This window comes from Haemaphysalis longicornis, unplaced genomic scaffold (genome assembly GCF_048455015.1).
Source record: "Haemaphysalis longicornis isolate Haplotype H1 unplaced genomic scaffold, Haemaphysalis longicornis Haplotype H1 scaffold_10, whole genome shotgun sequence".
In the NCBI taxonomy this organism is placed as follows: domain Eukaryota; kingdom Metazoa; phylum Arthropoda; class Arachnida; order Ixodida; family Ixodidae; genus Haemaphysalis; species Haemaphysalis longicornis.
Genome location: NW_027526204.1, coordinates 108,036,445 through 108,051,372, shown reverse-complemented (window position 1 = coordinate 108,051,372; position 14,928 = coordinate 108,036,445). Strand labels below are relative to the sequence as shown.

Genomic DNA, 14,928 nt, shown 5'->3' with positions numbered 1-14,928 from the left:
AAATGCCGAAATCATTTTTAAATGTATTAGATGAAAAGCTGGGATGAGGGCAGATTCGACCTCCAGGTGCTCTACTGAGTGTATTCGAAAATGCTGTGCTTCAGTCTCACCGGAGCCACATTTTTTTGTCGGCGTCGTTTTTCTTGATGGTCAAGCAGGCCGTCTGCTTATACAGGCCTGTACATCTGGCGATATTGCCTGTTTTTTTGCCGTGTTCGGCAGTGTTAAAGGCCAACTGCACTCAAAATTTCGACCTCTTGAAAACCCTATTTTCGTATGGTCTGCTTAAAAAGAAAGCAACATGCAAAATACAACAGCTCAAATACATGTGTGGACGCCGCAAGCAGCCAGCAAAAATCGGCGATTTTGAAACCGAAACCGAGTAGAGCGCGGCCATTGTAGTGACCTTGCAGCCGTCTAGCGAGCGGCCGGACGGTCACCAGCTCGGGAGAGAGCCTGCGTGCAGGCTCTACGCACACACGAGGCAGCAAATGGGTGAATCGTGCGCAGCAGATCTCGGCTGGTTCTCCAGCTGCGTGGCTGGCCAGAGGAAGAAGCTCCCGTCGGCTGGAGCATCACAGACGTGTCACGCGTCATGGCTGTTTACGCGATCTGCCAGCAGGTGCGGCGTGGTTTGCGGCAGAGCTTTTTAAACGCTTCTGAGATTAACAAGGTGTTTCACGGGGCTACCACTCGTGTCATAGCTGATTTGGGCGTACTTACTACACATTAAAAATAAATTTGGTCGAGGTGAAATTTGAGTGCAGTTGGCCTTTAATTATGCTTAGTTTGCCCGACAATGAAATCGGCTACCCTGCTATGGTGGTAGCCCTGCCAAAGGTCGCACCAAAAACAAAATTAAAAAAAAAAGGCCACTGGCACTGGCTTGGCTTAGCTACGCCAATGACCCGTTCTATACCAACAGTGCTGCCAGACCGCAGCTTCCTCGCTAAAATAAAGAAAAAGCATATCGGGTGCTGGCACTGCAGAAGTCCGCTATTGACATTCAGTCGAAACAATTTTGCCGCAAAATTTGGTCTGTATTGCCAGGTCCGTTGTGAATGGAGGGGATTCCACTCAGAATGCATGCGGACCAGACAAACCAACAGAAATGGCCTGCTGTAACCGGAAGTCCGTCGTTGCCAGATCCGCTGTAACAAGCGTAGACTGTACTTCCGCGTCGCCCTTATCTCTTGTCTCCCCCTTGTTCACATCTCCCCTTGTCCAACGCACACTGCCACAGTCTAGTGGCAAAGGATGTTGTCGGGGTGGGCAACCCGGAACTGATGATGGCTCCTTTGGTTTGCATTTTCTTTTGCCCTTCTTTTTTCCTTTCTCTGGCTGCTATCGGTACAGTTCGGAAACGGAAGACGGTTTGATTCTGCACAGTACATCCGGCTCTTCGAGTGCACAGGAAGTGGTATGCAATGGCAGCTACGAATGCTTGCCATAGTTTGCTTTACCCAAGCTGTAGTCCCGGGCTTGTTCGTTCTATCCGAAGCGTAATGCTATTGTCTAAACTCGTACCATGGTGCTCATGCAACATTCGTTACAGCCACGACCATTATAAGTGTGCTGAAACAACATTTGCTTTGGTTTTTCCTTTACTTTTTTTGCTGCTGCTGCTGTGGGAGCCTACCAGCCAACTAATCATAGCATGGCACATTAGACGGTCGATCGCAGCGTAAACAATCAAACAATCAGCTACGGCGTCGTGTATTCGTGTCAGTTTCGGTCTCGACAAAACGAATGCTGAGCGGCCGCCATGACAGGAGGGTGCCCCCGGCATCACCGTTCTTGTCAAATCGCTGCCGGGCTGTAGCGCTACAGTGGCTAGAATAGGAAAGTGTGATGACCGGGCCCTCTGCCGCGTGACTCTGCAGGAGGAAAACCCAGGTGGCGCTGTTGCACGATTACACGTTCGCTGCGACGGCGGCGGAATATGGAGTACGAATATATTTTCTTTCATGGCTATTCTACGTGGTCTCGCAAACTGAGATGCAATGAATGTCGTATTTTAAAGTACTAAAATCAAAGTTTGCAACCGACTGGGCACACTTTGACAGCCGAATATAGCCGGCTGGCTCGGACACTTATGAAGCAAATCAGAGAATTGGGAACTGGTAACTGGTAAACACGCATTTTATTTTCAACGTGGTCGTTACAAACAGACAAAAACTACTCACTTTTGGTGAATTTCTTATGATTTGTTCATAACTGCAAAGGCTCGAAGCAATCAACTTTCTTTGCTTTGCCTTTTGCTGCTATTTCTTTGTGCGTGTGTGTGTGTGTGTGTGTGTGTGTGTGTGTGTGTGTGTGTGTGTGTGAAGAAATTCAAGCATTTCGACGTTCGATTCTGCTCGACGTTCGATTCTGCTGTTACGTGAGGCAATTGAGCTTTAAATGCTTCTTCCTTTCACGAAAAGGCATGCCTTCTCCTTTTTCAATGCCTTCATGCAGCTAGGGGACCAAAACGAATTTGATAGTCATGGACGGGGAGAGTGGCAGGCTTCTTCAGTATGTCAGATGTTTTTTAAATGCTTCCAACGCTGCAAGCTTAAGGTACGTGTACGGGCTTTGGCTTTATCCTGCGCAGTGCGACACACGCTGTAAGGTACTGTGAAGGGCGAAACACTCAGCGTGTGGTTTCCCCCTTGTTGCCGAAGGTCAAGTTCTTCACAGAAAAGGAGCATGGGGTTCTTCAAACTCTGCACTCACAGAGGAGTCACCATCCTTAGCGTTTTTATTGCTGGGTGGGGCCGCGGGTGCGCTTCTCGCTTGACACTTCCTGCTCGGGGAAATTGTTTCGGCTGGTACTTTGGAAGATTGGGAAATTGCGTGGGCACAGCTTCCGGGGGCAACCGAGGCCTGCCCCTGTAGATTGAGACAACTCCGTTCACGGTATGTTCAATGTGCCGGGAGATTTACCTTACGTCGAAGTGTAGCTCGCACATAGGGGTGTTTTCCTTGAGCCGCTTCTCAGTACGTGGTATTGCTCGTCGTCACTGCGCCAATATAGACGCGCGTTCTTCGGAACGCCAAACAACGACAGTTTGTTTTCGCAGGACTTGTACACCGTGTAGAGGCCCGGCACAAAATTGTGGCTCTGCTTTGGCGGCAGTTAAACCTGCTACGGCACAGGAAACAAGCGGTCCTTCTCTCTGGTCCAAGCAGCAATCGCATTGCAGACGATCCGCGCGCGCCTCACCAGGCGACGTGTAAACGATCGCGCGCGCCCCCTCGCGGATCCCTATCGGCGGCTTCAAAGCGCCTCATAGGCGCTGCATGCCGCTAATCACACTTTCCTATTCTAGCCACTGTAGTAGCGCGCACCCAGACCGGTTGAGGTCTTCACCATCCCGACGCGCCCAGGCAGCATGGTGTCTGTCCTAAAACCATGAAGTTATACACGGTGTAGCAGAGCGCACCAACCGCAACCACCGCGTCGGCTACGTCGCGGGAGCCCCGACGTCGGAAGTTCGGGGCGAGGAGCAGATGATGTCATGCTAGCCTGCTGTGGGCTTTCTCGTGCGGGCAGAGATTAAAATGGATTTAAAATATGCTATACTGAACGGCTACTGGTGGAACTTGGTGGGAGGTATCTCCTGATGAAAAAGAAGCATTTTGCATGGCTTTCTCAGCTTGAAATTTCGTGTCGCTACTCCTTTAAAGCCATTTGCATGCCTTTGTAAAAGAGCCGGGAGGACATGGGCACTCGGAAAGACACCAGAAGCCAACGATAAATTATAAATATGAGTTAAGATGGGACATATTATATCTAACACATACTTAATGGGTTTGATCTTAAGGTTGAAAGCGTCATCACTGTTGCTATTTTTTATATCTCTATATACTGACAGTTCTTTGTTCTCATCACAAGGTGATAAAAATACACTGTTACTTAAATGTTCATTCAAATATTGCAAAGCACTAGAATCATTGGTACTATCAATAAGCGTTGAAAAATAATTATTAAATTTATCTGCAAGTTCACTTCCGGAATATGTTTTTCCATCAATCACTAGGGTGGTGCAAGACTGTTGTGCAAGAAGAGGGCAAAGCCGTGGTTGCCCCATCCACGCTTGCACTTTCAGTCTTTCATAAATGTGAACACGGAAGTAGGAACAGAAACGTACGTGTTTTGGAATTTTCACTAGGCGCCATTTAATCATGGTGTCGCTCTGCGGGTGACTAAATAAAGTTGCTTCTATCTATCTAGGTGTACAGGAAGTGATTACGGGGCCCATGTGTGACAGCAAGTGCGGGGATTGTTATGCCACTAGATTGCGCCGTTGTGTTGAATCCACATCCTGATTACAATGAGTCACGTTTATTGTTATAGAGTTGTGGTTGGCAATGAATAGGTTTTAATATCCAGTATTGCATTCTGGAAGCTTGCCTTGGCAAACAGTTGCTGGGTCTTTCTGACGTCGCTGTTCTGGCTTTTTTGTTCATTTTTTAAAAATTATTTTATATTACAGAGACTGAACTGCTGTGACAAGCAGTTCTAATCCTTTGGAGTCCGGAACTTTTACCCACTTTCCGGCCGTTCTGGTCTGCAACTATTTTTGCAGTTTCTGGCGCCGCGAAGAAAAACACAAATTGTGCAAGAAAAACTCGAAGGATATTTAATTTTTTCTCTTCCATTCTGCTTGCAACTCCTTTACTGATACTTGAGCAGCGTGTGAAACCGCCGGAAGCATTCTCCTGGGTGCAGGCCAGGGTTGTTACTGCAGGTTTTGCAGAAAAACAATTTCCCTCTTGCCTCCATTTGTTTTGCTATAACTACAAACAGCACAGTCCTTGCTGCTTCGGCCTGGGAGCTTGTAGATGAAATGGCTCATCCCATCTAGCCTTTCCTCGCACTCCATACACGCAGACAGGCCCCGCTTTTCTTGCCTGAGCCCTCAGATCACCCACCAGCTGTCGGATGAGGTTGCGGCAGTACTGCAGGTTTCCCTGCTCTTTCTCGCCATGATTCTGCAGCTGTGTGTCCCTCCAAGTAAACCTCTAGATGCCAGGGAAAAAATCTTTCGCCACATATTCATTGCAGGGGTGGAACAGCTGCCCCATTTGCGCCATTGAGCGCCAAACGTGTTTACCCGCGCCATCCCGCACTGAACCGCCCTTGTTGCGCCAAACTAGTTTATCAGCGCCGCAGCGCCTGAATTGAGCCGCGAGATACGACCGCTGTGATTTCCCATGGTGCTAGAAACGTGGCTGAAACATCACGTTTTGGGTTTCAAAGCGGTTATGGTTTCGGTTTCATCAACGTTATGAGCGGCTATGGAAGTTCGCTTTGGCTTAGCTGTGACACACGAAGAGGGCGCGTTGCATTCCTGTGGGTTGCGTTTGCACGGTTTTGTTTGCCAGTGCCAGCCGCTGCGCCACAATCAATGGAAAAGGACCAAAAGCAAAATGTTTTTTGTCTCAGTGCAAACAGGTAGAATGAGAGAGAGAGAGAGAGAGAGAGAGAGAGAGAGAGAGAGAGAGAGAGAGAGAGAGAGAGAGAGAGAGAGAGAGAGAACTTTATTGGATCCATGCCAGTCAGGTGGCGCTTGTAGCCGGTGGCATCCACCACTCACCGGCGACTGCCACAGCCCTATCGATAAACCGGACCTTAAGGTCCAGATCGGAGCTGCAGAGCTCGGCCTCCCAGTGCTCCTCAGGGGTGATAAGTAATAATGTATTTTGTGGGCATGCCCATATGATGTGAGAAAGGGTGGCGTGATCTCCGCACAGGCAACAGGCCGCGGTTGGATAGAGAGTTGGGTGTATGTGTGTCAGACAAGCTGGGTTGGGGAAGGTATTCACTTGCAAGGTTGTAGTTTATTGGAGGTGAACATCAATTTAGTCGCCCATTTTTGACGATCCTAGCTTTGCTGCCTGCGATTTTCCGTAGCTGCATGTATTGAACAAACAGGGTATTGGATGCCTTGCCCTCGCTGGTTCGGTTCGTTTTTGTTGTGAGGTAATTACTCATTTTCACCTGCGAACTTTGGGGTTAGCTTTGTGTATGTGGAGGATGGTCCAGCATGCTTTCTAACACGCTCTAGTTGCGTAGTCTACAACGTCAGTTGATCGACTCTTGCAAACCTGAGATGGGTGAAGACAAAGCCATGTTGAGCCCCGCACGCACTGAAATCGCTGTTCAGTTAAAAAAAAATGCAAGAAAACATCTTGTTTTCCGGAATCCTGCCATGAGTTCGCACAAACTCTGCCGTTTACCAGACGCAAAGCAAAAGCCAGCGCCTGTGCTGGCTTTTTGACTACACTCCTTGCAACGTGACATGGCAGTACATCAATGAATAAATTTGAATTTGGATTTAGATTTGATCCCCTTCGACTCTGCACGTGAAGTTTGACCTTTCAAGGGTGATAGCGCGGCGTGCTCGCTGGTGCCGAAGGGAGATAACTCCGCATGTTGGAAACCTCCAGATATAGTCCAAGAACTGCGTTCCTGGTTTGGAGTAGGCTATAGTGCACGGTAGAACACCTGATGCAGTAGATAGATAAATCGTAATTAGCAGGGGGCTGGTGTGTGTGGTCCTGTAAGGAGATCAGGGACGCACCGTAATGCTGTGAAATGGCGTTAACATGTGTTCAAAATGGCATTTCTGGCTGCTCCAAAAAGCCTCTGGCGACTCCCAGCCTTGCTACAAGAGGCACTTTTGCCTGCTTCCAGGACTCCTCCCAAACCCAAGTAGCCGGTTCCACCCCTGTCATTGTCTTTTGACAAAATATGTAGCTCACAGAGTACTGATCCGCCTGGTGCTGTCTCCACCGCTGTTGTGGTCTTCGTCGCTCACATCACTAACTGATGGAGGCACGGAGTTATTTTCCTCACTGAAGTCCTCATTACTTTCTATAAGTGGGCCACCGTAGAATGCACGCGATAAGAAAGCGGCCGTGCTTTTTGGTAAGTTTGTAGTGGTGAAGTGGGCACGTGAAAACGCCCTGGAATCTACAAGGCCCTTGCTGAACATTGTGCTGCACACTAGTGCAAAAAGAATAAAACTTCAACAAAAAATGTTCCCTTATTTCTCAAGGGATGGCGCATCATGTATGCAAAGAATGCGGGCACTTCGCAGTGGGAAAGACCGCGAAATTTATCCTTGAATACCCAGCAGACTGCTACGGCCATGCCCGACAATGAACCGCAAAGGGCTAAGCAAGTCTAGTGACAACTCAATTTAGAATGCAGGCACAGAGACTTTAAACTGAAGAACATGAACTCCTTTGCTACCACACCTATTCAAAATCAGTCATGTTGATCAGAGATTTCAGTGCCCAGTTTAGTCGCATTGTAGGCGCTGAGACAAGTGACGCCGTCTGGTGAGGCCAGTAAAGCTCAGGAAGTGCCATATTGAATCTGTTTTCTTGTCGTTTGTGTGACAGAAACATGATTTTTGATGCACATTTGTGTTTCACAAGTGCAAAAAGTGGCCCTACACGATCATAAAAATTTTGAACCGCTCCCAAGTGCAGTCCATCAAGTGTGGCTTTTGTTATCGGGGTACCAGTGTGAACTGCAGGAGGATTTTCATTTGTCCGATGATTTACACTCTAGCGGTTATGTAATCGGCCAAATCGACAGTAAATATTGATGAGTGTGTGATAATAAAGCCGCTTTTGTTCGGAGCTGCTTTATGTCCATTCTGCGGGCTGTTGAAGGTCCAGTCAGAAAGTCATAAACAGTGCTCATGCTTGTCTGTTTCACTGTCCCAACTTAGTGTTTTTTTTTTTTTTTCCAGTGTGTTCAGTTTCTACCAACTAGCCCAACTTAGTAGTCTAGTGAGGACTCAATACCGATTAGCACCATTTGCAGGCTGTGCATAACCATTCATATTTGAGACTACTACAGTGAGCCGATTTGCCACGGCACCTTCATTCCACACTACCGTTTCGCGGAAAAAAAAAAGCGTGTTGCTTGTGATTTTCCCACATCCACTCATGCTTTCTGTGATAAGAGTTTCAGCTGGCAAATGAAAAATAATGCCCAGTTATCAGATATGAGCTTGAGCGAGGGCGGAGCTTCAAATCAGTCCAGAGCACCACCATCGTGTGTGCCAACGTGTTTTGTTTTTAGGTGTTTCTGGGTGTGTGGTGGTCGTTCTAAGTAAAACTGTTTTGACAGTCTCCAACAGTTGCCGTATTGTATTTGGGAAAGGGGGGGGGGGGGGGGGGGGGGGGGGGGGGCTGAGGTAATTTGCGCGACACTGCAGCGCTGTTACTGAGCCACTGTGTTGCACAACACCTTGTCAGCGAAAATGTGTCGCTCTCGATTCTAGCACTTTGCACCTCATTTCTGGCGAGTCAGCACGTGGCAGTGTGAATCACCAGTTTTGGCTTTTGACTGCCAAATTGTAGTATAAACTGATGGGAAATGTCGGGAAGTGTTCACTACTGAGTTTTGTTAAATTTCAACTCTGAACGGATATCTTGGCCTGTCTGGAGATGCGTGCTGGCCATAAATGCAAAGTCGTTCGTTGACTAGGTTTCTTAAAGACATTGGGGGGGGGGGTTCGTTGCTACCAATAATGGAAAACACCAGATTTCTTGACCGTTGAATGCCATGGTGACTCAAAAATCGAGTATCTTGCCTCACTGCATGCAACAAGTCCCATGAGTGTGATTTTTTTTTTTGTCTGAAAAACTGTTGCAGGTCAATTAATGTTTTTTTTTTTTTTTAGATAACCATTTTTGAAATATATGCCTACATAATGCATATTTTGAAATTTTTTTGTTTACAACTACCATATTTACTCTATTGTAATGCGAGGGGCGATTTTTTTTTTAAAGAAACCATCACGTGACAAGGTTTGCACGGGTAAAGGCGTGTGCTTCTGCTTTCTAGCCGCCATTCATAGATGGTCGATTCATTCACGTCGAGTCTTCCGGCAGCTGCTGAATTGTCGATTTCTTCAGCCATCAAAAAAGCGCATCTCCTGAAATGGGCGTCGCACTGAGCGTGACATGTTGCCATCGCAAGGGGAGCTGAAGAGGAGTCGTAACACTTGAGGCCTCCACACAGTACGACGCAAAAGCAAAGGCAAAAAGCGCCTGCCACGCTGTGAATGCCACCACCGCTACAAAAACACACAAAAAAGAATAAAGTGATGAGAGCTGGTCTTCACTAGTAGTGGGTCCAAATGGTTCTGTCCCATGTTGCCAACGTAGGTCGTGGAATGGCCAAAACTGTAGCCGTTTATGAGAATTGGGTGCTTCATTGCACTTTTTAGGCAACTTGGGTTTCGGTATTCAATTTTAGTGCGAGGTTGCAAAATTTAGAAAAAAACGGACTTTTGTTATAATCGTGTCAATACGGCTCCTTTCGTTAGGAGCAACTTTCAAGTGTGCATGTTTTAGTGTGCTGAATTAACGCTAAACTAACGTTTTGAGCAAGAAAAAAAAGTTTTCTTGGACAACTAAAATATGCTCAATTTTTTTGTGGTCAGAAAGGGTGAACAAATTGCTGTGTATTCCTCTTACTAGTGTGGGTGTAACATGTTCCTGTTGTAAAAACGCATATTTAACTAGGCTGACATCGCTGATGGCAGCACACTGTTCTGGGCACTACTACCTCGCCCCTTGTGGCACATAAAAGTATCTTTTTATTAGCATTCAGAATATGATTGGGGGGGGGGGGGGGGCAGTGTTGTAGAAGCCCGAGCACGCAGCAAGAGAACAAACAATTGTGGAGCATAAAGTCCGCAGAAGGATGAAGGCTCGGAATATTGGCTGGTAGCATGCAAGCCCTCTCCTCACAAGTTCTCGCCGTCAATGAGCACCTGCTCGATGACGGAATTTGGGTTTTCTCAAAGAGGCGAGACAACTCAATCTAATCACATCAGTACTCACAATGTGCACCCGGTGCTGGAGTGATCCTCTTGTGTACTTCAGTGGGTCATTAGGAAGAGAGAGCTGAGCTGGAAGACTGCACTGAATGCAGTCGTGTTTCGCTGTGCAAGCCTTTTTAAAAGCTGACGGACCCGCCGTGGTGGCGCAGTGGCTAAGGCATTGCGCTGCTGAGCATGAGGACGCGGGTTCGATTTTCGGTTGCGGCAGACGCTTTTCTGATGGAGGCGAAAAGCAAAAACTCCCGTGTGTACGAAATTTTGGCGCAAGTTAAAGATCCCCAGGTGGTCAAAATTAATCTGGAGCCCTTCACTACGTCGTGCCTCATTGCCTGCATTGCATCGGCGCGTTAAAGCCTACAATCAATCAAAAGCTGACGGAATGAGCAGACGGAATCGATTGAGGGGGGTATTTTAAAGAGGTGCGTTTTGGACAAATGCGAATAAACACAAGTGTTGCCAGTGGGCTCTTTATTACTTTCTTTTTTTAAATTGTAAACATTGAACTTCAGCTGCAAGGAACTGTAGTGTTGATCCATCTACGGCTTGAAACAGCTTGAAACATCTTGTGTTTCGGGGGAAAGGTAAGAGTTTCATTACATGCATCTGTCGCTTTATTAACCTGTTTCCCTTTTCCTTTCTTTTTACTCTCTTTGCTGCAGGTGGCAATAGACCACTCGATTCGATTCATGGAGACGAGTGCGAAGACGAACGTCAACATTGAGCGGGCCTTCACAGAGCTTGCAGAAGCCATCTTAAATAAGGTAGGCGATCCTCCTTTCATGATTACATGCCTTTATTATAGGAAGTGTGCGAGAGCAAAGCAGATTGCATTACAGTTGTGTGTGGCGTCTGCAGTGAGGGATGAAAGCAAGAAAGCCTTTACTGCCATTGCAAGACATTAGCTGAGTTCATCTTTAGTCAATTTCCAGGAAACGGGTCAAATGCAGGTGTTATTTTCTGCCACCCGTCTTGAGTGTTTTCTGCAATGTTTCACACTGCTATTGCTGGGTCTGAAAAAGAGCCGTCTGTGGGGTGTATTGCTCACTGTGGTGTTAGGGCATGGCAGTGGGTGACTACTCCATTCGATTGGTGTTTATTGTAATGAATTTAGGCATGGCAACAATCGAGGAAGCACCCTGTTTTGCGTCTTGGCAGGTTTTTGTGGGGTCATTTTGTTTTTTAAGCTTATTTCAGGTCGCAGGGCTGAACCAATATTAGTGGCTCTACGTATCGACAATACAAGTAGAGAAACTTTAGCTCAGGAATGTTAATTTAACCTTCTTGCTATCACCCCTGTTCAAAATCAGTCGTGTTGATCGACAGTTTCAGTGCCCAGTGCCCATAGAGCAACTGCAGGTAGCCTGACATTGTGTTTAGCTGGCCAACTGGAAACCGGGCTGAATGTGTCAATTTGAAACAATGACGCAAGAGCTGACAGCTCCGATGTTATACACCCGTTGTTCAGAGTTCTCCCCCAGTGGGCGGTGGTGGAAATGCCGCCCACTGCTCCTCTTCACCACCCATCTCTCTGGTTCATCGTCCACTGCTTAAATTAAGTTCGGTAGGCGACTGACCCGTTTGAAATGCGCGCCTGAGGGACTAAAAACGGCCATTGTGCGAGAGCAACCCCAGCGGCAGCGGGCGGCATGGCTTGCTGCCTGTATACAAGGAGGAGTCTGAACAAGTTGTTTATAAGTCTGAAAAATTGCCAGCTATGTGTGGTATTTGGCCAGCGGTATTTCACCCGAGTTGTTGAATCTTTGTGGTTAAAATTTGAAATTTTTGAACTTAACATCTCTCCCCCATCCCCCCCTTTTCTCAGAATGTCCACCTCTCATAAATTTCTGGGGAGAACCCTACCGTTGTTCTCCCCTGCCCCTCGGTTGCACCGCTTTCCTGCAAGTGAAACCTTTAACCCTTTGAGGGTCGAATTTTTTCGTCAAATGCGACCCCCCAGGGTTGATTTTTGTTATTGCTGATTTAAATTCAGATGAATCTATTTCGAGAAAAAATTATCGCAATTTTTTGCATAAATTTGCAAAAAAATCGTTTGTGTTGTTACATATATGGTTTATTCATGAGTAACACAAGAAAAATTCTAAATAGAAATGAGAGAGTAACAAGCCGGCACCTTTTGGGTGAATCAAAATCAGATAGACACCAGTTTCGCGGGCGCAAAAAGCGGGAAGCGATACCGGGGGACGATACCGTAACCAGCCGCTGCACCTGTGCACTGTGGCAGGTGCAAGAAGCGAGAGGTACGCGGTGGTCAGAAGGGGCCTTAGGTGGGCGGTACCCAGTGCGCCGCTGAAGTAAATCATAAAAAAAAAAAAGAAGAGCCACCGGTGCAAGAAAATAATCTGACGTGTTTTCGCAGTGTGGCAGCACATGCCAAGCGAGAGAAGTTGGCAAAAAAGGCGCGCTTTTTAAACATACAAGCGATGACGTACACGTACGTCATTGACCACTTTGAAGGTGTTTGCAGAGGGTGTACATGTGCGTCTGTGACCCTGAAAGGGTTAAAAAACACCCGCAGGAGGGGGGTACAGCTTTCTTGGCGGGATTGATGGCATAGTGTCAAAAAAACTAACGCATTTCCCCATTTACCGGTTAGTCGACCCAAAAGCTCCAAGATCTCTGGACGAATGGCACGTGCGTGAAACCAGGTTTCCGTTGTGTCAAATTGCTTACTTGGAGATCGTGAAAAAGGAACGGTTCTAGATAAGAAAATGCACGCACAGATCGTGAAGGAGGAGTACAGTAGTATGCCTTGATCTCATGAACCACAAATCGGTACACATTTAGATTGCTTGTGGACGTGTTTACGTAGTGCACAAAGAATCGTCCTCATGGGTTCGTTCTTCGCTTACCGTTTGGGTGTTTGAAGGTTTGACGACCGATTGGAGGCACCTTCAGCAAAGGTTGGACACACGCTTAGCTTTTCCTTTTCTCTCAACTTTCTTCAGTGAGGGATGGTAAATATTTTTTAAACTGCTCTGAACCTGGTTTTGCCAGAATATAATGTGATAACATAATCATCTTTTGGTTATATAAACGTGGTTGTTGAGGATCTCACTGGGCAGCTCATTTTGATATTCTACTTTGAAATTAAAGCAGCAGCAAAAAAATGACTATGCTTTGAGAGAGAGATTGCAGCGTAAGGATACTCACTCCAAACTGGAGGGGGGGGGGGGGATAAAAAAAAGCAGCAGCCAAAACACGGATATGTCACATGTGTGGAACTTTCTCCGATACTTTGTGTACACTGCAGCAACTTTTGAAGTTCAAAGGAAAAGCTTAAAGGGGCCATGAAGACAAAATGCAAGTTTGGTTCGTTCAAAAGGTTGCCTCGTTGGAATTATACTGACACCACTTTTAACCTAAACTTCGCTCAAATAAGCTATATAATTAGGAAAACAGGGAATGGCTGTGCAACCCATTAGCTCATTTCTCTCAACATAATGTATGATGTCATACCAGCCAGCTCTGCGATTGGCAGAGGTCGGCAAAAGAACGCAAATTAGGCAGACCTTATAAGCTTCCCGAATGAGCTATTTGCACTTACATTTAGGGCACATTCTTTTTATAGTAGTAAGAATGGTGGGACAAACAGGGGAAGTTACGAAAGCACATGTAAACAGAAATAGTGAGGTTACTGCGTGCACTGCGCTTGGTTTAGCTGCACAGCACTGCGGGCCTTTGGGGTTGTCTCGGACGACACTGCCCGGTTGACGCAAGCGACGACTTACGTGACCGCATTTGTTGAGCAAGCACCATGTTTCATGTACCAATTTTTTTCTCCATGAACAAAAACAAGCCAGGTTTAAACACAGTTACAAACAAACCTAAGGCAGAAAACGGCTTGCTGCAGTGTGGTGGCACCATCTAGGCTGACTAACAGTAAACAAGTCTTTGCACCACACAAGAGCTGAGAGACCTGTTCTTATGTTGTTGCAAACGTTGTTGAAACACACCTTTTGCCGTGAGTATCAAAATTTTAGCTTAAATTGATTAATTTCGCAGTGAATAAAGCATTGTTTGCTTCCGGACAAGTGCTGTGGGGCACTGTAGAACACGAAATCTTTAGAATAAAACAAACTTGTATTTTGTCCTCGTGGCCCCTTGCAAAGGAGCGAAAAATACACCTAGAAACCTTGCTATGTAGAGATAATTCCAAAAAAAAACATGGTAAACAGATGTTTCGAAGTTTAACATATGTGCGGCGGCGATCTTTACGCCTGTGGCCATGACGGGAAAATCGTATGTAGGCTCCTGAGTTGTGGCTACAGAAGTCCCACTGAAACTAGGATGTTGATGTCCTTCTTCTTCTCCTTCTTGCCTTGCAGCAACTGGCGGGCAAGGACCAGGCGGAAAACCAGGACAGGCTCAAGGTGCTGCCTCCTGAAAAGAAAGTGATGAATTGTTGCTAGGGTGAGTACTTCACTTTCACCTCTCTTGCTGGCACTAGTGAGCCCAAAGAGAGAGTGCTCGCAGTGTGTGTAAGGGCCCCACGTCATCTCCTGTGTGGTTAGCCATCACATCCCCCCATGGAGGCTTCTGTTGGCTTTGCCGTGAAACGGGTGTCGTTGCAGAAGCTTTGTATTGGTGTTTCAAGGTGGTGCTTTTTCTGCATGGAGTTATTTTCACTGAAGCAAAAATGGGTGGCTGGGTGTCGGCAGGTTAGTCGGCTCTGAACGTAGAGTGGACTCGAACTTTGAAGCTTGAAAGTAAAGCAAAGGTGACGGTAAAATTTGCCAACCATTACGATACTCTCTCATGCGAAATTTTCAGCGCAGCTGTTTACGCGTTTTGATTTCACGGGTTAATAAGGCGAAGACTTTAAAAGTGGGTTCTCCCGGCAATGGCATTTAGCTATGCTGCATTTTCAGCTTGGCCGGTGTAAACTTCTGTATTCTGCCGTCGGCAGACGAAGCACTTTAACCGGTCGTGTGTTTCATTGTTTGAAAAGAACAGGCACCGCGGTCTATTGCGTGTTATGATTGGCAGTACGCCGTGAGTAGCGCGGGTGGCACAAACTGTGTTGTATGGCGTATCACAAACTCAATCG

General features: G+C 46.8%; 1 protein-coding gene across 2 annotated transcripts in view; it reads left to right on the top strand.

Annotated features, from left to right (window-relative positions):
- Rab10 (RAS oncogene family member Rab10) overlaps positions 1–14,928 on the top strand; it is a 28,038-nt gene that overhangs the window by 8,163 nt on the left and 4,947 nt on the right. For both annotated transcript variants that reach the window (XM_077690338.1, XM_077690339.1), the window contains exons 4-5: positions 10,520–10,621; positions 14,207–14,291. In XM_077690338.1, the coding sequence (XP_077546464.1) occupies positions 10,520–10,621; positions 14,207–14,290 (186 nt within the window). In that variant the 3' untranslated portion in view covers position 14,291. The remainder of the gene's footprint in view (positions 1–10,519; positions 10,622–14,206; positions 14,292–14,928) is intronic.